Source organism: Euprymna scolopes, chromosome 28 (genome assembly GCF_053919585.1).
Source record: "Euprymna scolopes isolate OS-2025 chromosome 28, ASM5391958v1, whole genome shotgun sequence".
NCBI lineage: Eukaryota > Metazoa > Mollusca > Cephalopoda > Sepiida > Sepiolidae > Euprymna > Euprymna scolopes.
Window position 1 is genome coordinate 26,799,065 of NC_136509.1, and position 24,348 is coordinate 26,823,412.

General features: G+C 31.4%; 2 protein-coding genes across 2 annotated transcripts in view; one reads left to right on the forward strand and one right to left on the reverse strand.

The window, feature by feature from the left end:
- The window catches only part of LOC145249529 (epoxide hydrolase 4-like), a 51,612-nt gene extending 43,528 nt beyond the window's left edge, over positions 1-8,084 (forward strand). Inside the window, exon 6 of the mRNA XM_080111144.1 lies at positions 7,153-8,084. Coding sequence (XP_079967270.1) covers positions 7,153-7,427 — 275 coding nt within the window. The 3' untranslated portion in view covers positions 7,428-8,084. The remainder of the gene's footprint in view (positions 1-7,152) is intronic.
- Positions 8,085-20,858: 12,774 nt separating this feature from the next.
- LOC145249530 (methylmalonyl-CoA epimerase, mitochondrial-like) overlaps positions 20,859-24,348 on the reverse strand; it is a 28,157-nt gene continuing 24,667 nt past the window's right edge. Inside the window, exon 6 of the mRNA XM_080111145.1 lies at positions 20,859-21,999. Coding sequence (XP_079967271.1) covers positions 21,847-21,999 — 153 coding nt within the window. The 3' untranslated portion in view covers positions 20,859-21,846. The remainder of the gene's footprint in view (positions 22,000-24,348) is intronic.

Consider the following 24,348-nt stretch of genomic DNA (forward strand, 5'->3'; position numbering starts at 1 on the left):
TCTTTTTATTTTCTAATTGTAATGTAATGTATTTTAATATTAAAAGTTTTATATTATATATTATATAAATTTAATTTTATATAATATATTTTGTATTATGATGTATTATGATATTAATTTATATTATTATTATTTATATTTAAATCTCTCCAGAGATGCTTAAAAAGAATCTTTTAATTTCTAATTGTAATGTAATGTATTTTAATAGTAAAAGTTTTATATTATTATATATTATATAAATTTAATTTCATATAATATATTTTGTATTATGATATAATCTAATATTAATTTATATTATTATTATTATTATTATTATTATTATTATTATTATTATTATTATTATTATTATTATTTATATTTATATATATTTATTTTTATATTTATTTTATATTTTATATTATTATTATTTATGTAGGAAATGGTGATTTCTTCATATTTTAACAGGAACACTGTTCTCTCATGACACCACCAAACATGAGGTGTCTTCCTGTCCCAAGAATACAAAAAGATCTCGGCTCCATTGTCTTTTCATTAATCTCACTTAGAGTTCAAAATAGACTTCGTAGCCTCGTAGGAGATGCCCTTTTCTCTTCCCTGCAACCTCTTTCTCACAGAAGAAATGTTGCAAGTTTGTCTTTGTTTTATCATTATTTTTATGGCAAGTGCTCGACTGAGCTTCAATCTATGGTCCCCCCTCGCCAAACTTTCACAAGAAACACTCGTCTAGCTGAAAACACTATCAATAATTCCCCCCACTCTTTATCTATGCCTAAACCTAAACATAGATTCCATGAACAAAGCTTCTTTCTTAGGACTGCACGCCCGTGGAACTATCTTCCGTTTTCCTGCTTTCCAGCTGACTACAATATGGTTGTCTTCAAGTCTAACATAAACAAGTTTTTGATGAGCCGTTCCATTTAAGTTAACAAATTTACCGAATTTCCATTACTATATTGTCTAATTGACTACTGTACACTCTTTAACCCTCATCTTCGAGTGGCCTTTTGGCTTTGATAAGTGGTGATGCCTATGTAAAAAAAAACCCCCAAAAAACTATACTTTTGCTCTGCTGATGAATTATTTCCTTCTATTCTCGGGGGTCTCATCTCTGGGAAGGTTACGTACATATTATCCCAATTATTCAAACCCTTTTATAGTCTTATGAGATACCCTGCTTTACTTTAAAGTCATGGCACCACGTAATCACATTAAATAAATTCACTAGCAGGTCGCCTAGCATTGCCCGGTCATAAAATACCCTTAAATATGATATTTTAATTTATGTAGATTTCATATTTATTATTATAGAGCCAATACTCTATTGATTATTATATTGTACCCAATGTATAATAGTGACTTCAAAAGTTTTTTTTTAAATATGACTTGGATGCCATCAGCTAGAATCGAAACCAAAACATTTAGTTCTCTAGTGCCATTTGCTACCATCTAAGCTAATGATACATGTATATGAAAATTTGACAAATTAACACAATTAAATGTACAAACGTATATTTGCACATATGTAGAGCATGCACAATATTTCAAACTATGCCTGCCAAAGTCTTATTTTTCAATTTTGATTCCTTAACAGCTATTTTTTTTTTCAGCTAAAAACCATGTCAATTTTGCTACACAGATCCGAATACCCCATATATCAAGTTTCAAGTCTGTAGACCAAAAATTTAATGGAGTAGTTTGGTAGAGACCGTTCAACAGAGAGAGATATTGATTTACTCTAAATGCACTTCCATATGCTATGCAATTATGTTCAATGTAGAAAATATGCACAAAAAGAACTGTGCGTAAATAGTGAAATGAAACTAATCATCCAATAAGAAAACATGAAAAAGAACAAACAGAATTAATAAAAGTTCGTTTTTAAAGGAACATGCAAATTATTTATCCTTTTTGAAGTCGCTGGTATATTGAAGACTAAGTATATAAGTTGTATTCACTTTTAAAATAGAAAAGTGGGCTTTTAATATCAATGTCAGTGTGACAAATAACCCAGCTTTAGATTTGTCTTTAATTAAAATTAATTACAAATTTTCAAGTAATTTTAATTGATTTTTTATTGACAATTTTTTATGCTTTAATAATTTGACATTTTTTTTTTATTTTTTTTTTTGTAAGTTTAATAAGAATTGAAAATATTTTTTGCTTGCTATGGAACTGATCAAAGGCTTTTTTTATAAGTTTAAGTGTCATCTATGTTTTATGGCTCCGTTGTGCTTGTAAATTCTGACAATGTTATTAATGATAATGTTATTAATTTGGACTAAACATATGATCCAAAAAAGCCCAGTAAAGGAAAGTAGGACTAAGCTGAGAAAAAGAAAGGAAAAAGAAATACATATAAGCAGAGTCAAGGGAAGAGAGAAACACTCGTCTGGCTAAAACTACTGACAATAATTTTTCTCACTCTTTATCTGTGCCTAAATCCGTGAGCAGAGCTTCTTTCTCAGAAGTGCACGCCTGTGGAACTCTCTTCCGTTTGCCTGTTTCCCACCTGACTACAACTTGGATGTCTTCAAATCCAACATAAACAAATTCCTGACAAACCGCCCCCTTAAGTAAGGCACACTATCAAATCTCCAATACTAATGATTACTATAATACTCTCTCATTGATTACTGTACATGCAATAACTCTTATCCCTGAGTGGCCTCCGGGCCTTGATAAATGGTGACCCCCCCCCATGTAAAAAAAAAAAAAAAAAGAGGAAGACAATGTATTCAGAATGAAAGAAAAGTATCTCCCCACTCCTGACATAATCCCTTACTTGTGCAAGAATCAAATACTTCTTAACATAGAGTACTGTTGCCATATTTGGGGAGGAGTTGTCAAAAGCACCCTTTCGTGCCTGGACAGGGTATAAAACCCGCACTCAAAATCTAGTGGGCGATTCCTTCTTCTTCACCTTAGTTCCTTTTTTTCACAGAAGTAACAAGTTTATCTCGGCTCTATTATTATTATGTCAAGTGCTCAACAGAACTTCTATCTATGGACCACCCCCTGTAAAACATTCACAACAAATACTCGTCTAGCTACCCCACTCTCTATCTGTGCCTAAAACTAAACAAAAATTATATGAGCAAAGTTTCTTTTCTAGAACTGTCCGTCTGTGGAGCACAATACCACGGGACTGTTTCCCAGCTGACTATAACATGGTCGTTTTCAAATCTAATGTAAATAAGTTCTTGTTGAGCCATCCTCTTAAATAATTAAACCCTACACAAGTTCCATTATTACTGATGATTATGGCGTTGTCTCACAGTCTTCCTGGCACTCACTAACCCTTATCCTCAAGTGGCCTTTAGGCCTTAATAAGCGATGATTTTCTAGTAAAAAAAAAACAAGCAAAGTATATTAAAAGAATTGTAGTAATTGCATGACGGATCTATTTTGTTTGTATGTACATGCAATATCTTTTGTTATGCTGAGTTGTGGTCCAGCTTGGCCCATATGCGATCATGTCCAGACTTGATAGCATACACAGACTCAACTTTCAACTTCTACCCAGGGAGTTTGACACGAAATATATGAACAAAATTTCTTTCCCAGAACTGTTTGTTTTTGAAACACACTACCACAGGGCTGCTTCCCAGCTGACTATAACATGGTTGCTTTTAAGTCCAACATAAACATGTCCTCATTGAATCATCCTCTTAAGTTATCAAACCCAACCTAAGTTCCACTATTACCAGTCATTACTGTGTTGTCTCCCTGTCTGTCCGACACTCATTAACTCTTAACCTTGAGTAGTTCTTGGGCCTTGATAAGCGGTTACCATATAATAAAAAAAATAAGTGAAACATGCATGGTCCCCTGTGAGTGCACAGTGAACAAGGTGTAAAAAAAATGACTAAGTTCAGCATTTGCTATCCCCCCCCCCCATTTAGGCCCAAAAGTCTCCGGGGGGGGGCATCAAATCCTGATGAAAATGAATAAAAGGTGCAGTTTTAGGCCTTAACATATGTAAATTTGAGTTCTGCAGCATGCAAAAAAAAATGAAATGACTGTCCATCATTTACCCCCTCCCCTCACTTTTAGCCCCAAAAATCCCCAAGGCCTTAACATATTTCAATTTAAGTTCAGCAAAACTACTAAATAGACATACACAAAATTTTGGACAAATAGCTCCAAAAATGGAGTGTTTTTATTAGTCCTAAAAGAGTCCCTGGGGCACACCCAAGAGTTATCACAAAGTATAGACAAACAAAATTATATAAAAATTAGTTAGTTACAACTTTTCAGAGTTTTATAAAAATCCAAGTTTTCATCAAAGCATCCACCAGTTTTCCTGGAAAATCCTTTAGTTACTTTTTTAGTGATATCATGTTTAATGTTTGTGCAAAATTTCAAAAAATCCCAGGCGTACTTATTGAGAAAAGTGCAGACAGACGAACAGACGAACGGACAAGGGTGAATTTACAGGTCTACCCTCCTTTTGTCGGGGGGACCAAAAATCAAGAAAATGTAAGAATATTAAAAGAATTGCAGCACTGTGATGCCCAGACTTATGTAACAGTGTAGACAAGAGAATACTTCTGCACGGACTTAACGTTCAATTCCCACTCAGAGAGTTTGGCAAGAAAGATGCTTCATAAGTTTTCATCCTTAAAGAATATAAAAATGTTCTTTTAAAGAGTTTCTGAAGAGTTCTAAATATAGAATACTAGCAGGACCCGTGTACCGACATTGCCTGGTGGAAGTATGTCCCCCACCCTACCTGTAAAAAAAAAAACAAAACAATTAAACTATGGATGTAAGTGGGAGCCACTGCAAGCCTAGTAAAATAGTGGGCACTGGCACCCATGGCCAAAATGAATGTACCATGCCGAAGTAACAACGTTTGTATCTATAAACCTATTCTTAACATGGGGATTTGATTATGTGCTGTTATTATTCTGTGCTTTCACCTAACATGTCAAATAAAAGTAGGGTAGTGTGGCCTACTAGATAGCAGTTATTATCATCTGCCTGTATTGTATAATGAAAATAAAAGAATGCACTAATAATTAATTATAGCCCAGTGCATTTATTTCGGAGGGAACATTGTGTCACGAGCAAAAGACCCCTCCCCCCAAAAAAAAACTCTGCGGCAGACCTGAACAATGATTCATGTAGTTTTTAAATATTTCCTTTAAACTTTGTAGTAATTTTTTCCAGTGATTATCAACAAGTACAGGCTTAATTTTCAGATTAAAAAAGAAATTTAAGGTACTATTTTTAATGCCTGTAAAAGTCGGTTATCAATTTATAATGATAACGTTCTAATAAATGGAACACACACTTTTTTTGCCATGGCAGTTATTAATGCTGCCCTTAGCTGTTAAATGTTTCCCTTTTCTGTTAGTAACGTGTATACAGTTTTTTCCAATGTATTTTGGTAATGTAAAAGCTAAGCATGTAATCTATGATAAGCGCCATAGAAATTTGCAAAAAACTGAAAAGGAAAAATCTAAATACTAGTGGCGGCATTAATAATGGGAGTGGCCAAAAAGTGGATGTTCACTGTCGTAGAATGTTAAATTCGAGCCTGTAAGCGCTGATAATCATCTGAAAAATTTACGAATAAGTGAAAAATAAAAAAAGTAAATGGTAGGGGCAACATTGTTCAGGTCCACTAATTCTTTTTTTTTTTTTTTTTTTAACTATTTTGCAATCTGAAAGTTATGTGTTTTAAAGGTTCTAAAAGGGTAAATGTGTCCTAATTGGATTTCCAGACTGTACTAAATATTGGAAGCCAAATCTTTCAGAAAAAAGGCCAAATTGATAACTTTAGCCAGATTTTCACAAATAAAAAAGCCAGATTGAACAAACAAAGAGCGTGTGTGTAAATATATAAACATTTATGTATTTTACACGTCATTATTGTTATTTTTTGGTGTGTTTGTGTAGATTGGTGATGTTTTAAACCGACGTATTTCATATATATTTATATATTGAAGAGTTTAGCTTCCAAATAATTGTCTTTTTTATTACGATTTGTTTCGGAAAAAAAAATTACAGAATTTTATTAAAAGAAATAAAATTTTTGATAAAAAATGAGTTTGTTTTATTTCGTTCAATAAACTTCTGTGGGGTTTTTTTTCGGCATAATACTATTAAAACACAAATATTTGAGAGCTAATCTCTTCAATTTATTCCAGAATTAACATCTTCAATATGGCTATATTCTCTGTATAGTATTAATGAAGGTCATGGTCAAGGTTTAAAAAAAATGGTGTTCGAAAGCTACATAAGATAGTGTCTATTAGCCTAGATGTATTAAATTTGTATGTGGCATCTGTTGTGGCAAACCTATGATACTTTAGTCCAGAGGGAAAGTTCTGCAGGCATTTTATTATATATGGAGATAAAAATATTCTTTTTCGAGAACTTCTAGAATGTTCCAAATTGTGGTGTTCCATTTGGAGCATTTCTGGAACTTTCCATCCATCAAAACTATAAAAGAATGCTTATAGCATCAACTAGTTCGTTAGTTAGTCAGTTAGTGAGTCAGTTTGAACTGTTACACCGCTCTATGTTGTCAGATGCTGATTAGATTAACTCCAGCCAATATTTCCTGGGATCCAAATTCGATCAAAAGAAATCTTATAAAAAGAATCAATTACTAGTACCCTCAAAGAAAAACTGGACACATTTGATAAGTATAAAGACTTTCTGACCAAAAAATATTGTTTATTAATTCTCAATAACTCGGTCTTTCTTCTAAATGTAAAATAGACTGAATTAAGAACTTGCTTATCTCCCTTAGATAATTTGTAAATATTTTTGTTTCTTTGTTTTTATTTACAATAAATACTTTTTACTTTTCTTTAAACTCTGAGTTTTATGTTTTTTTCAATATGTTACATGTTTAATACCCCTAGATTCAAACACGTAACAGTGACTAAACCAACAAAGTCTCCTGTTCTGTATTAATCACATCTATACTCTTCAAGTTTACTCTTTCTCTGAGAATCATCAGATCTAAACCTATACATCCATCATATCAATCTCATAGCATTTCTCTCCATTCAACAACACATGTCCTCAATCCTCATTGGCCAGTTTGCACTTTCATACATTTCAATTTTATATACAGATAAAAAAAAAATCCTCTTCTACAAATGTTGTTGTTACTCTACCATTTCATATTTGTAGGTTCCATCTATGCTGTTTGTGACGGTTATCGAAATCTTATAAGACCTGAAAGCAGCTGGACACATAAGATCGATATATATAATTGGAAAATATTGCACATTTACGGGCCCGAAGATAAGTGGATAACGAAAGCGATTGTTGATCAATTTGAAAAATGCTGCCCTAATGGCGTCTTCAAAACTGTGAAGGGTGGTACGCATTTCATGCATCAAGACCAACCAGAGGTGGTCAACGCGTTGATGAAGGAATTCTTGGACAAAACGGAGAGTAACTAAAGAACTGTGACACAATGAGAAACTTGTTGGTGGAAATGTTAATTAATTAATTAAATTAAATTGGTTTTGGTTTTATATAATCCACGTTTATTCATTATCTGATCTTCATGGTCGGGTCTGTACCGAATGGTATATATATTATTTTGATTGGAATTCATTATTGAGATGAGTTTTATTTATTAGTTTATTTGCTGCAGACTATTATCCTCATCTTTCTTAGTTGTTGTTTCACGACGTTTCGGCCAACTATTCCTCTGGCCTTCGTCAGGTGGTAATCATTCTCAGCAATTACTGTCATCCACCAACAACTAAGAAAGGTGAGGATAGTGGTTCCCGGTGGATAAATTGATAAGTGGCACTCATCTCAATGGTGAATTTCAGTTAAATAATATATAAAGCTGAAGTATTGTTTACTATAGGGCAACAATTTTATCGTTCTACCCTCTGTGTGTGTGTATATATATATATATATATATATATATATATATATATATATAAAATGTACACTCTTTAACCCTTATCCTCGAGTGGCCTCAAGGCCTTGATAAGTGGTGATGCCTATGTAAAAAAAAAAAAAAAAAAAGAAAAGCTAGTTAGTAATGAGATCAGGAATGTTTTGAATTTTCAAGACTGAGTATAAAATTAAATACAAACATTTATTGATGTTTCTAAATTTTTGAGATGAGGATTGATTATTCATGTTATGCAAATTATTCGGACTACTAATCTCATCTTGAGTGCTATTTTTACAATGTGCCAGTCGATGAAACCTTCAACCTTCTTCAGCTATCTCTTGTCAAAATCGGGTATCTTTCTATCAAACTTTCAAACGGACGTAGCATGTTCTTGTTTCATCAGCCATAACTGGGTAGAAGTCCTAAGAAATTTGCAATTATATTCTGGGTATTGCCTGCACTAAGGATTGAACTTTCAACCTTGAAAAGAGTGTAACTTACAGCTTAATATTACCTAGTACTTTATCCAGTATGTCATGGGTCCTTTCTCAAACATTGTGAAAATAATAATTAAGATGAGAACAGTAGTTCGAAGAATTAAATTAATGCAAACATTTGTATTTTGGGGTAAAAAACGGTCATTGATCAAAAAAAAAAAAAAAAGGAAAAGAAAAATCCGGGTAAAATGACAGGTTGAAGTGAGTGGATGCTTTGCCTTTTGCTCCCTTTCAGAGAACAGCTGGGGAGTTGACTGTATTTGTATAGAATGAATGTGCCACGAGAATATCAACATTCTATCACAATAAAATATAAGCTTTAAAACATCCTTTCTTTTTTTTTTTTTACTTTTCATTTTTGTTGAAGAAAAAGGCATCTACAAATAGCTTTCACATTTTGGGATTTATTATGACTGACTGAAGCAGCGATTGCTCAAGGCAGGTTAAGCTGGCTTCCTCCAGAGAAGGAAGTTTCATGGGGGTATCAAATTCAGAAACAATCCCCAATCACTTGTATATCCCCATTAGGGAAGATGATAACGTTAGATTTTGGCAGTTCTGTAGGGAGGTGTCAACGTCTTCCTACATACAGCATCTGGTATTCATAAATGGTCACCCGTCTAGTACTGGCCGAGCTCAATGTTGCTTAACTTTGGTGATCTACTATGATTATGACAGGATCTATTATGAAGTGGGTGATGAGTAGTATGACAAATATACCTTCTACTCTGATAGTTTCTTCCCTCAAACTGATAGACTTTGGAATTCCCTACTGGTCTCCTGTTTCTTTAACTGTACTGATTTACCAAAAATTTGATTAGAGAAGATGGAAGAGTGTAGGTTAGTTTCACTAAGCACTAAGATATCCGGGTTTTTTTTTTTTTTTTTTTTTATTCCATTTTCACCCCAAACAATACACAGTGCCACTTTGATGTATGGGGCTATTATCATGTTATGTAATGGATGGCTGGGACCATCCGATACATAACTGAAAAGAAAAACTTCTTTAAAAAAAAAGATAAAAAAAGATTGGAAAGATGGGCATCGAATAATCGATTGTCCACCAGTCGAAACGAAAAAATAATTACGTCATAAACAGAGAAATCGGACGACGATTTTTTTTGTTTACAAAACAAGGAAACGTGATATTCCTTGTAAATTTGGAATGTATATGAAGAGCATGAGAAATGGATTCATGTGTATAAATAAAGTCAATAATCGGTCAGCTGAAGAGAAATCGGTCGCGATGTCTCTAGGTCAAGATGCGGCGAAAGATTGTCAAAACGTGACCAGCAGACGCGTGCACCATTATCGAGCAGAGTGATCGACAGGTAGCGTGGAGTGGAAAAAACCAAGCAAAAACAAATGCTAATATAAGAGGTGATTTTTGGAGTCCAGCAGAAGGGAGAGAGGAGGAGAGCAGAGAAGCAGGAGAGAGGAGAAGAGAGAGACGCCCCCTCTCCATCACTGAAACGACAGTAAGCCCCACTGTTAAATTTTGAACTATTAAAAATCTCGATGTACAAGAACGAGAAAAAATAATTTCAAAACAAAATATATTTTTATATAAAAAGTCAGCGTGTCTTACGTCTTCATTTGGTATGCTGAGTTACATCTGATCTTTGTGTGCATGTTAATTCTCTTTTAGTCAGAATCGTTATTATGACAAGCGGATGACAGCTAAAGAAAGCCGAGAGAGAAAAATGCACAGTCAAGGGGGAAATAACTCTGCCGTCTAAGCCGTTACCATAACAACCAGAAAACTAAACAACATAGACGATCAATAAAAGATGGCTACTTGGTTTTGTTGCAGCGGGGAACTAACTAACAACAACCATTCCCAACCTAGGGGTCCTGGCGCTATATAACACAAGGACATAAGTTGCAGGGATACTAGGTAGGGAGTTGAGCAGCAAGATGTCTGTTTACATTACATTTGAACTTCTGCATGTCAGTACAGTTGGAAAACAGGAACCTGGAAGGGAGTTCCAGAGTCTAGCAGTTCTGGGGAAGAAACTATTAGAGTAGGCTTGCTTACATCTAGGGATCTCTACTGTGCAGGGGTTGGAATTTTGCTGATTATCGGGATTGTCGGGGTATTTACGTCGATAGTGTACAAGGGCTTGTAGTTCATCAAAACATCCACCATTAAAATACATGTAGAACAGGCAGAGTGTTGCAACATTTCGTCGATGGGACAGAGATTGAAGCTTGGATGACAGTTCAGGACCTATCAGGATGGCAACTCTTTTTTTAACCCTGTCCAGAAGCAAGACTAGTAGCAAATGCACCAGCCCAAATGTGACAACAATATTCCATACATGGGCGAATGATGGCCTTATAGAGGTACAGGATGCTTTCAAGCGTAAGTAACTTTCTAGCACGGTAGAGAGAGCCCACCTTCCTCGCAATGCTCTCAATGTATCTGTTCCAACTAAATCATTCTACATTGTCAAAGTTAGATTTAAGTCCATGGATATTTGTGAATGTGAGCCTCAAGGGAGTCTGGTTTGATCGTATAACTTGTTTGTGCTGTCATTTTATTTAATAACTTCAGTTTTAGAGTGAAAGGTGTCTGACATAGTGGATGTGCATGACACCAAACATGCAAGAAGACCATCAGCCGACTCTTCATCTGCAGGAATGTGGCTTCAGGAAAACCCACTGGAGATGGGTGCAGGGTTCCTTTCCCTGCATGACGTGGCACTACAACCATCCCAATATTATACAACTGATGTTTTGATTTCATTTTTGTTGAGGAAAAAGGTATCTACAAACAGCTTAAATGTACTGTAAACAAACATCTCGCTGCTCAACTCCTCACAGTTTTAGCCCCCCCCCTTTTAAAACTCCTTTTCACTCCAAATAAGGCAGATTACCACTTGGACGTAAGGGGCTACTATTTGGCATCATGTCAATCTGCCTTATTTGGAGTGAAAAGGAGTTTTAAAAAGGGGGGGGGGCTAAAATGAGAATCACTTTTTCTCTTGATGCTCAAAGAAAAGGACAAAGTATGGAATATGGACCCTGGAAGTCGAGTGATTTAAAGGGAACACTTTGCAATTGACACTGGTCGACTGCCAACGCATGTTATTTGTAAACAAACATATGCAACCTGAGTATTTTGTTCTCTTCGTTGATTTTAAATATTAAAGAAAGATTTAATGAAAAGTGGGGGAATATATTTTTTTATGCAGGAGGCGTTTTTTTCGGGCGGGGGGGGGCTTTCCTCTTTTTTTTTTTAAAAACAAAACTTTTCAATAAACGAACATAGATCTGGTGTCTATCAAGTAATTTCTCGGGAATGTCAGGTTGTGTATGTTTGACAAATCATTTTTAATATGGCGAGAGTGTTTACTTATTCTGTATTTTCATCTAACAAGTGGCCCATTGCTATGAATTCGGAATAGGGGCATGTGAGCGAGAAAAAATGAGAATAGAAACAGGGATACAAAAAGAACTAAGAAAAAAAATAAAAACGCAGTCTACATTAAAAAATAAATATTTATGTTTTTCTTAAATGCTTAAAAGAGAAAAATATGAAATGGCCCTTCTACACTATTGGAACGAAATTACGGAAATCGTAATACTGAATTTCACATGAAAACAATGGTATTTTTGTATTCCTCGAATTTTTAAGATGATTATATCCAAAAATTACCAAAATCTATAAGGTAGAAAATTATTTATTAAAGAAAATAGAAAATAGATTTAAAGAAAACGATCATATTTGCACAGGAGAGTTCAAAAGGGAGGTAATTCTTTGTTTCGATTTAAACAAGATGGCCGCAATTTTTCACTTGCTAACATAATTAAAGTTATTGTTTTTAATAATTCAGTAATATCCAGGTAATTTCGACTGCATAATTTGGAAGCTAACATTGTAATTTATTAGAATTGACAAAAAAATCTGTAGAAACCATTGGGATTTTTTATCTGAAAACTCCATTTAGCAACTACAAAATTTCGTTCTGATAGTGTAGAAGCGCCGATGGAATAGAATAGTCGTGGAGAATGAATGCATTTTAAAATGAGAAATTACGTTCGTTCATTGAAAAGTTTTGTTAAAAAAAGGAAAGCCCCCCCCAAAAAAAAAAACACACTCTACATAAAAAATATATTCCTCCCCACTTTTTAAATCTTTCTTTAATATTTAAAATCAACAAATAAAACAAACAATTCAGGTTGTGTATGTTTGTTTACAAATGACATGCTTTAGCAGTCAACCGGTGTCAATTGAAAAGTGTCCTGTTTGAGTCTTTCGGCTTCCAGGGCCATTGTTCTATACTTTGTTGAATCAACATGAGGGTGAGAGAAAGGCATAGATAACTAAGCGAAAGATGCATGACTTGCTCAGTTAATTACAAATCACGTATAACTACAAGTATTAAAGTGGAATTTTTAAAAACATAACTCAATCCCAGAACCAAAGAATATTTTAGCATGTATTTTATATCATGAATGTATATAAGGAAGACTTAGGAAATAAACATCGAATTCAGCTCTAGTATAATCTAATATATAAAAGGCAAAATGGCCGCACTCATTTGTGTATGTCCACGAAAGGCTTTTTGCATCGGGCTTGCTATGTGTGTCAGAATTTTGGGGGAATTTTTGACACTCCTAACACAAAACTGCGAATAAAATATAAAAAACTCGTAATTTCTCACATCAGTTAGATTCCGGGAGAAGTTTTCTAATACTGTCTATATCATAATATCTCAGATTCGCAAACGGATATTGTCTCTATCTTTTTTTTTTTTTATCGAGTTTTAAAAAATTCCCTCGTTTCGAGTGTTTGTCTTTTTCGTATAAAGTGAAACTGTTCGAACCCCAACGACAGCTCGACAGGCTGCAGTGTCCGCTCTTGCACTGCGCCACTGGCCAGTTTTAAAAGCAACGTTCATTTCTTAACTTAATTACCAACTCATTGAATACAATATCCCCTCACGAAAAGAGAAGTAACAAGTGAAACAGACAATAAAAGGGAGATAATTGGGGGGATTTTATTATAGCAGACGAGTGCTGTACATTGTTATTACATGTGTATATATTACGTTTATGGGGGGCAAAAAAATAAGACTGAAATTAAACAAAGAACAAGTGAATTTATTGGAAGCCTGGAAAAATCATGGATTACAATAGAAAAATACAAACATGAATAGTTAAGGACTAGTTGTTAAAACTGGAAAGGAAAAGGACAATATATTCTAGTAAAAAATATAAATTTATAACTTAAAATATTGCAGCATTAAATTTTTTTTTTTTTTAAATTCAATTTAACATTATATAATCAATTCTTAATGCTGCAATATTTTAAGTTATAACTTTATTATATTTTTTTATTAGAATATCTTGTCTTTTACTTTTCCATGTTTAAGCTTAACCATATTACTTTTTATGCTCGCATTTTTCTATTGTAATCCATGATTATCCATTTCTATTTACAGGATTCACTCCTAAACTAATTAACTGAATATTATGAATTTTGGAACACAGACGTAAAACATAAGGGATCCAACTATATTTAAATTAATTTAGTTTTATGCTAAAGCAATTTTTTAAAAAGGAAAAAAAGAGGATGGAAGCCCAAGATGAAAATACAAATATCTCCAAATTTGTGAAATTTAAACAATAGGTATTAGACAGCAATTAATAAATATTTCCCAAATTTCAGTTTCTTTAGAATATTTTAAAGAATTTTTAGAAGACATTATGGCCAGAATCTCATTTAGAAAATGCAAATATTTCAGATTTGCATTAAATTTGATCCATGATCATTAAGCAAAATTCTCTGAATTTCAATTTATTCTTTAAGACCTCTTAAGCTTAAATCGCAAGAATCGAAATCATGCAGTGGATTTTGTTCAAAATTGGAATAAGAGTTCTAAACATAAGGTTTGGTATTATTATATATTGATTTTTAATCTTCGTAAAAGCACATAAAAGTAGAGCAAAACTGTTTTGTTCAGGTAATTATTTTTCTGCCTCCTGGGACGAGTATTCTAGTTTTTAAATTACATTTTCAACAAATGAGAAAGGAAGAAAAAAATATATAAACTAGTGATGGGACGATTCCAATACAAGTACAGATTCTGATTCTAAAGAATCGCATAAAAAGTAGAATTTCTTATTTTTAGAGGGAGGGGGGCTTATTTAGCAAAGTATCCTCATCTACTTTTAAATGTAAATTCCTTCTTAATTTGACAAATTTCTTTTATGTTTTCCCTTTATATTGAATTTTCAACTAAGAGTTTCTGCCCATATTATGTCTTCTAAAAATTCTTTAAAATATTCCAATGTAAAACCGAAACGAAACCAGTATCGTTCTAAACCTCAAATTTTCTGACAACAAATAACAAAAAATTGGCCTAAAACATTAATTCCCTCACCCTCAACTGGGAAGTTTTCTACAAGGAGGGGTTGCTTTTTTTAGACATTTTTGCAAGTCATCTACTCTTTTTGATTAACTAACCTTAATTTTGACGTTCGCCACTTCCGGTTTTGCGAGCAAAGACATCACATTTTTTTTTTTTCACGTTCTTTTCCTCCTTCTACGGAGTCGAGATTGCCTGCTTACTACCACTATTTTTTTTTTTTTTTGCTCAACACGCACCTCCAAACACCCGGGCAACCAGTATTTTATAATATTATGGCATGTGTTCTTCAGAATTGTCTGATCTCTTCCCTGCTTCTTTTGTCCCAGCTCGTTTGACTTGTTGGTCTAGTGGTCTTCATCAATTCACTATTTTAATGCCTTATTGCAATACAGCTTCCTTCTAAGAACTGCACATATGTGTAACTCTCTTCCTGCCCACTGTTTTCCGCCTACCTACAGCCTTGGTTTTTCAAAACTAAGGTCAATAGGCATCTCCTGTCTCTACGATAATTAGCTTTCATTCTCATACAATCTTTACATCAAGTGGTTTCATGCTTTGTCTCAAGCGATTTTCATTAAAAAAACAAAAAAACAAAGAACAAGAAACAACAGCAACACGTAATATCAATTCAAATCTCATTTCTTTATATGTTTTATTTGCTTAAAAGAAAATCAAACTTTTTTTTTTTTCTTTCAAAAAGCATGATCACTGGGTAAAATCTCTGCAAACAAAACTGTTTGAAGTTCAAATCCTGTCACCGGTTGGTTCACTTTTAACAAAAAAAAAATCACTTGTTCTTAACCAGAATTCAATCTAATTTTTAAAAAAATACAGAAAAATCTTTGATTTTCATACCTATTATGGAACAAAAATATCATATTCCAAAATTCATGTAAATATTATCAAGGAATTTCTTTTTTATATAAAGAAAACAATTTTTAAACGATTTAAAGTAATTAATATGAAATCAGTAGCTTTACAAGGCTGATCTCACAAGTTTTAAGAAAATCAATTTTTATTAGGAAGCAAAAATAGGATCGTTTCACATGGCTAGCTTGAAAAAACACTAACAGATGCCTTCACGTGTGCAGATATGTTCAGTACTAAATTGAAAATATTTTTATCAATGTAATTGTTGAAGAGAATTAGGTGCTTCTATATTATAAGAATGAAAAAATATTGAATTTCAAGTAAAACAAATGGTACCTATGTAATTGTCATGTCTCAAATAGTGACATATCTAAAACTTAAGGAAAACAATATGGTAGAAAAATAATTATTAATGAAAACAGTTTTCGATAAAGTTTAGATGAGGAATAAAATTTGTCCGACATTTTGAATTATGGTCATTACATGACATAAACAACAGAACTTAATTATCTCCCCTGTCAACTAATCTTTTTTTTCTTCTTTTATTTTAAATTAAATGTAACAGTGATTTCGCTTCATTTCACAAATTTCTTTTTTCATTAATTATTTTTCTATCTTATCGTTTTTCATAATTTTTGGATATTTTACTATTTGAGGCTTGATAATTACGTAGGTATCATTTGTTTCACTTGAAATTTAATATTTTTTCGTTATAATAAAGAAGCGCCAAAAATTAAGGAGCTTAAATAAAGGGAGTTAATAAAAAATACAATTTTGATATTTTAACTTTGAAAATATTTTTATCAATGTAATCTTGTTGATTTGATCATGCAACATATTGGAAATTTTTTTTTTTAATGATATGCATGTAAAAATATATATGCTAGTTGCTGAACTGATTTTCAAAATGGACACAAGTCTTTGATAAGGAAGGAACTAGTAATTGTACAATAGATTCATTTTAGTTATGAATAAATCTAATTTAAAAGTTAAGCTGATTTTTTTCCTACTTCATGTGCAGATGTTGTTTCAGCTTCTTATTCAATAGAAATTTCATAGTTTGAGAAACATTATCTGGAAGAAATAACTGTGCTTGTTTACATTGGGGATCTTTGGTACTTGTACAGTTTAGTCAAGACATTAAAAAATGAAAATATCGAGAAAAAAAAAAGTTTAAATTGTATGTATTCGTTATGGAAAAAAAATTTCACTAAATTTCATCAAGTAGTTTTTTTACAGTGGCAAAAACACGTTTTTAAGAGAGCGCTTTGAAGGCAGCCATCTTGGATTAAAAAAAAAAATTTGTTTGAATTTTAGAAATGCCAAAGGGAGATAACTCCAGTTAAAGCGCTGACACCCCTCCCCATCTTTAATACTAGCTTTTCTTCCTAAAAATCGAACATTTTGCTCGGTATCATAACAAATTGTTTTTCGCTGTAAAAAAAAAAAAAAAAAAAAACCTACTAGATGAAATTAAGTGAAATTTTTTTCGGAGAACTTGATTCCATAACGGATACATACAATTAAAACTTTTTTCGATATTTTCATTTTTTAATGTCTTGACTAAACTGTACAAGTACCGTATCTTTTAAGGCAATGCATTTCAGGTGAAAACATTATTACATATCATGGCAAAATTAGCATAAATTACAAAAGTTATTAAAAAAAATAAATAAATAAAATGATCCAGGAGAAAAATATATACAAGTAAAAATAAGATTTATCAAATTATCAAGTTTTAATGTGAAATAGTTGTGCAACCAGTTTAGTGTGACAAACCAGAGAGATAACTCTTGACTTAAATTGCCAAATTAAGAGACCACCATTTTTAAACCAACACATTTCAGAATGTAACCGTGGATGATTTTTTTGTTCAAAATATATCTAGCACATTTACTGGATCATTTTTCATAATTTTTGGAATTTATACTAATTTCGCCATGACATGCAAGTACATAACGTTTTCATCTGAAATGTACTGGTTTAAAAGATCACTAATATAAACCGAAATATAATTGAAATTTAAATAAAAATTATTGAAACTAACCTCATTCCATATTAATATCCAATTTGTTAAAACTAATTATAAAATGTTGTCAGAGCCCCCCCCTCTTTTTTTTTTGCAAGAGCTAAAGAAAATTAAACAACTTAAAATAAAGCGGCTGAGGTTTATAAAAAAAATGCAATTTTCATATTTTAATTCTTCTGATGTCCATTTTAACAAAAGTTGACAGGCATGCAGTTCTTCAGCACCTAATTTATGATAAATGTAAATTCTGCAAATGTTTGTCATCTTAGAAATCAGTTTGCAAGAATTGAATAGCATCAATGATTCAACAGTGGCTTATATGAATTTCTTATACGAATATTGTTGCTAAAAATATGGAAGAGGGAATGCTTCTGTATTGTTAGCAGTGGGAGCTGTTTCTTGTGGATGGCTTATATGAATTGTTTTGTTGTCTTGCATTAAAAATGTTGATATGTATATGTTTCTTATGTATTAAAAAGACTGCTAAAAATTCGTTTTGAATAAACAAATATGGCAGTCTAAATATAAATTCACAATGTAAATTCTGCTATACGCTTCATTTCCAACATTATATATGGTCATGCTTATTTCTTTCTAACAATTTTTTTTTTTTTTTTACATAAGGAAAAATTCAATATGAACATAAAAATAATGATTGTTCTACATAAACGAAACATGTCTTTAAAATGAAGTTTTCATATGTTGAAAGAACTGATTGTCAAGATAAATCTTAGATCTTGGCATATATCTGTATTGTTATTCTTTTATATATGTTCTGTTAATATATTCAACATTTATTGAGCTTCTAAACAAAAAGGATTGGTATACATAAAGAGTGGAATATAATTGCAAAAGCAGATTTTCCCAAAATATACAAAAAAAAAAAAAAAAAGTATAAAGTAAAAATGTTAAATAATCTTAACCTATCAAGATACAATTAATTTTTATTGTATCTTGATTCTTATATCATAATTTATTTTTCTATACTATTTTTTTATTTATATATTTTTTGTTTTTGCCTGTCAATATTTTTCATATTTCTCCCTATCATTTCTTTTGTTTTTTGTATATTTTTTTTATTTACCTCAATTCTGCACATTCTATTCAGCCTCTATATATTTTTATTTATTTCTAGACTTATGTTTATATATATATATATATATATATATATATATATATATATATATATATATATATATATATATATAGTAATTTATAAAATATATATGGCGATTAAGCTACACTGAATATTCGGCGTTTCATCCACTCTAGGATTCCTCAGGCTTATGCGCATAAGCCTGAGGAATCCTAGAGTGGATGAAACGCCGAATATTCAGTGTAGCTTAATCGCCATATATATTTTATAAATTACTAACTAGCTCTACCTACGTATTGAGCACTTTTGAAGTAAATACTTAAAGTTTACGCATAAATCTACACTTTCGTATATTAATTTTATGTGAGTAAATGAAGTAGTTATATATAACCTTTGTTCTACTCTTCTGATGAGAAGCATTAAGTTTTGAAATACCATATGTAAAGAATTTTCTTTTATCCTTATTGATTAGATGATCATATAAAGTTAACTTGACATCATTTCTTATACATAACAGTATTCATTTATTTTACAATTAAAACAAATTTTAAATTAAAACAAAAGATTACAATGATAGGAAAAAATAAAGAGATTCATCAAAATATTCAGAAAAACTTGGATTCTTTTCCACAAATAATTAAAAATCAACAACTTTTATAACAGTTAAAAAACACATCAAAAAGATACTTTTTTTTTTATAACCCTAACACCGTATATATATATATATATGACAAGTAGGAAGAGAAGACATGTTTTTAACATTCATGGTTAAAAGTGATAAGAGAGAGGGAAAAAAATCACTCAACCAGTTTCCCCTTCACTCGTCAAGAGCTGTATTGAGGGATTTTTATAAAAGGAAAAAAAAAAAAACGAAGAGGGACGCATATACATTTAAAATAAAGTCAAAATATTTTTAGTTCTCTTGATCCCCTTATCACATTTAATTATGAATATTAATAAAATAAGTTTTCCCCACCTGTAATACTGAATATACCCCCTCCACCCCCAAAATCATATATATATATATATATATATATATATATATGTGTGTATGTGTGGCCAGCAATCTTTAGTCTTTAGTTTATCTATCTAAATTAACATTTTTAGTCTTAAAATTCAGATTAAATGGCATATCGACACCTTTGTAGGTCAGTTAATACTAAAAAGGAAATAAAATCTTACCAATTAAAAAAAATTAATATTTGTAGCAAAACCTATGTTTGTGTTAGATATATATATACATATATATATATATTATATATATATATATATATATATATATATATATATAGTCATCCACATACAGTACTGTTTCGCTGTATCACAGCTCATCAGTGCGGCTAGACAGGCAACTACCTCCAGCTAGGGTCGAAATCCGATCACCCGTATGACAGTCAAGGCTTTGAACCATTACGCTACTCAGCAGCTGCTGTGCAGGTAGTGAATTAACAATGTTTTAACATCGTCCCAATACCTAAGCTCGATTTGTTTACACAAAGAGCATCGCTTAATACGCCAATGGTATATGGTGTATCACTTCCCAATATGTTCAACTCAAGATAAGAAGCATTATAGTCATCCACATACAGTATTGTTTCGCTGTATCACAGCTCATCAGTACAACTAGACAGGCAACTACTTCAAGCCAGGATCGAAACCTGACCATCCATACGACAGTCAAGGCTTTGAACTATTACGCTAATTGGCAGCTGCTGTGTGGGTAGTGAATTAACGATGTTTTGCCATCATCTGAATACCTAAGCTCGATTTTTTTACACAAAGAGCATCGCTTAATATGCTATATTGTATATCGGGTATCACTTCCCAATATGCTCAACTCAACAGTACTATATATATATATATATATATATATTATAAACTAGCTCACGACTTGAAATACTTGAGACCAAAATTTTAAATAATAAACATTTCATATGTTTTTTTAAACATAAAACTAAAGCTTTCATATTTATTTGTATAAATAGATTAACATTAACCTCTTGAATGTTAATACAAATTTACTCTACAGGAGACAGAGCAAGTCAATCAGCCTTCCTACCCTTTTATTGCTTTTGCCTGTCAAGGTTTTTTAGTAAGATATCAATTTTTTTTTTTCAATCATTTTGATCAATTACTATTAATATCAATGAAATTATTGCATATATAGATGCAAAATAGGTCAGTAAGATTACAAATGTAGAACACTAAACATCAATTTATGAAAAATAGTAATGCAAATTATATAAAAAAATTGTTATGCTTATTAGGCCTTTTAATGATTTTCTTTAGAGCGTTCGTCAATACTATGTACAGATTACTGCAAACTATGATATTGTATTATTGCTTTAAATAACAGTAACCCATTTTGATTGGCATAAGTATTATTTAGAACTTTTGCTGAAAAACAAAAAATACAAAATCTTTATGATGTACATACTCATCACGGAACGAAAATGTCATATTCCAAAAATCACAAAAATTGATCAAGTATTTTTATTTTAATTAAGAAAAATTATGAGGAAGTGAGGAGGCCAAGAGTGGCCATATTGTTTTGAATTTTCCCAAAAATTCAAGAGCGACAATTTAACTGCAAATATTCTGTTTGAATTCAATATAATTAAAACTTTTTAATTGCTAAAAATCGTAAAATTTAATTTGCTTAAAAAACAAAAAAAAAAACTATTTAACCAATTTACGTTACTTTTGGAATATGACATCTTTATTCTGTGACAAGTACATATATCAAAGATTTTTCTGTATTTTTGTTGTTTTTAATCAAGCCTTATTTTTATTTGTTTACATACTTAACACAATAGTGTTCCTTGAATTCTAATTGGAAAATTACACTTTACACTCTGCCTAACTTTTAAACTTACAAAACTTACTATACTAATCAAATTTTTTTTTTTGCACATTACCTATTATCTTTCTACATTAACTAGTTTGTTTATTCTTGAAAATAGCCCAGGTGGAATTTCAGACAATTTCTACAAGTTTTGATATGGATATATTATCTCACAGAGGTCTTGCTTTTAAGCTACCTCTTGAAATTAAGTATTGCTGGCTAAATACACAATATATATATATATATATTATACTTGTTCAAATTCAACAAGAACCCCATCACAATCCTTTGGGTGGGCAAAGATAATGGGCTTTCCATGCGCACCGATTTTGGATGTCTCACTAAGAAGTCGAATTTTCTTGGCACGAAGATCCTTTATTGCATTTTCAATATCATCAACCTACATGAAATGAAAGGAAAAAAAAAGATAACTCATATGAAATAACTTTGCATGACAAACAGGTTTTGTAGTACAAAACTTATAAATACTTTTAAATAAAATGAATAAAAAAATTGCCTTCAATTGTTTATTTGGTCAACGGAAGACAATTATTAATAACTAATATCAAGTTTTGAAAATATATATATGGCAATTAAGCTAAACAGAATTTTCCGCATTTCATCCTCGAAAGGATTTGTCAGCCAATAGGCCAATGAATCCTCTCAAGGATGAAAAGCAGAAAATTCTGTGTAGTGTAATTGCCATATATATTTTCAAAACTTACAACCTAGCTGTACTTATGCATCAAGCACTGTCAATACTATAGTAAATACTAAAAATATTTACATAAGATTTTATATAGATACATAAAAAAATAGTGATATATATATATATATAGTTGCAAGTGGGAGAATTCAGATAAATCTTTATATAGGGACCTATCAGGGCATATGTCGCATTTTCAAACAGTATCTGTTCTGTTACATTCCTTTAATCCAAAGAGACACTGAATCCACAAATGTACTCTATGGGTGGTATTAAACAAGACATTACAATTATACACAAACAGAATCTTACAGTAAGAACATTTGGCATCCTCACAACACATTACCATTATCTGAACACTGCTGACCCAAGGTTTTAAGGAATTTTCTCATGGAGATTACAGCTCGGTTTCAAGCCAGACATCTACTTGAAGAAAATCTACATTCAGATATAGAAATGCTGTCACCGGCATTGCCATATGATTATCTTTTATTACTTTCACTAATTTTCTGATTGTCTTTTTTTTTGTTTTGTTTTTTATAGTTTATATGCCTATATCTTCTATTTTCTTCAATTGTATTACTTTATCTATTCTACATTATTTTAGGTACTTGTGCAAAGGTACAACTTTTTTGTTTTTCAGCTGAGACATATGGAGAGTGCATAGCAAAGGCAGAAAACTATTTTGTGTTATAACCTTCTTATATTTATTTTAATTCAATAAATGTGTAACAAAAAATTTCTCAACAAAAAGAAAACAAAGAAAACGCATTTGAAAATTTCAGAATTTTGGTTTGTTACAAAAAAAAAAAAAAAAATTGTGCTATTATAATTTTCTTAAATTATTTTTAAAAAAAAATACACGCATTTATTGTTGTGAGATTTTCAATTCACTCCTAAAATTGCACTTGTTTGCTCCTACTATGCACTCTCCACATATCCCAACTGAAAACCAAAAAAGTTGTACCTTCCTAGTAGTGCACAAGTGTTTTATTTTTTATTGAATATATTTTCACTATTTGAATTTGGGTGTTTTTTCAGTGTTATTATGCACTAATTCAAAAAGAAAATGCCAACTCATTACTTGAGGAATCTATTATATAAAGAAGAGTTGTATGAGTGTCCCGCTAGAGAGGTATGGGCTGGGGAGAGAGGTAGAGAGAAGATAGAATGGGTTACTTTTGCCCCAGGCAACGTCAGGTAACCCTGCTAGTTGCTAATAAGAATTTCCCTTATTTTGTCCAATTTTGAATGAGGTCTGGTAAAAAAAAAAAAAAAAAAAAAAAAAAAAGAGAAAAATTCATGCAGGCTCAGTGCAATAATGTGTAAATTACACCTAACTTCTTAGTCTCTGCAGCAAAAGAGCATCAATTCAGATAAAGAGCTGTGAATGGAGGTTTGCAATAAACACTAGTTAAGAAAACTCAACATTTAAAAGGGGAGATAACCCTCTATTTCAATTTTTATAATGAACCTTAAAATTTTATAAATGATTTTTTATTTTTTATTTTATGTAAAATCAAAGCTTCGCTGTGTGAGGAAAATGTCACAAAAATATTGTTAGCATATTGGCTTAAACAAATAATAAACTTTTATAGTATCCATAGTGTTCGATTTATTCCAGACAAAAATTTTATCCTCCAAAATGCTTTTAAACTCAAAAACTATATATCTGCTCAGGTTGAAATTTTGTATGATGATTACTATTATTAAAAGCATAAAATCCAAAAAAATAAATGGGAAGGTGAAATTTTGTAAAAGTTTTGATTGCGACTGAACTTTTCAAAGTCAAAAGCCATAAAAAATGCAAAATTTCATAGGCTCTAATATGGGCCAAGTAGAGTTTTTAAGATGAATAGAAAGTTATTACCAAAATTGTGATTGACTTTTTCTGTGATATTGACCAAGATCTAAATACCCCAAAATTAAATCAGTTCCAAGTTAAACCATGACCGATATTTTGATCAAGTTCAGTGACAATTGGTCAAGCAATGTGAACATTAGATTGTGTGTAAACAAACTCGATCAAAAACAATTTCTGTC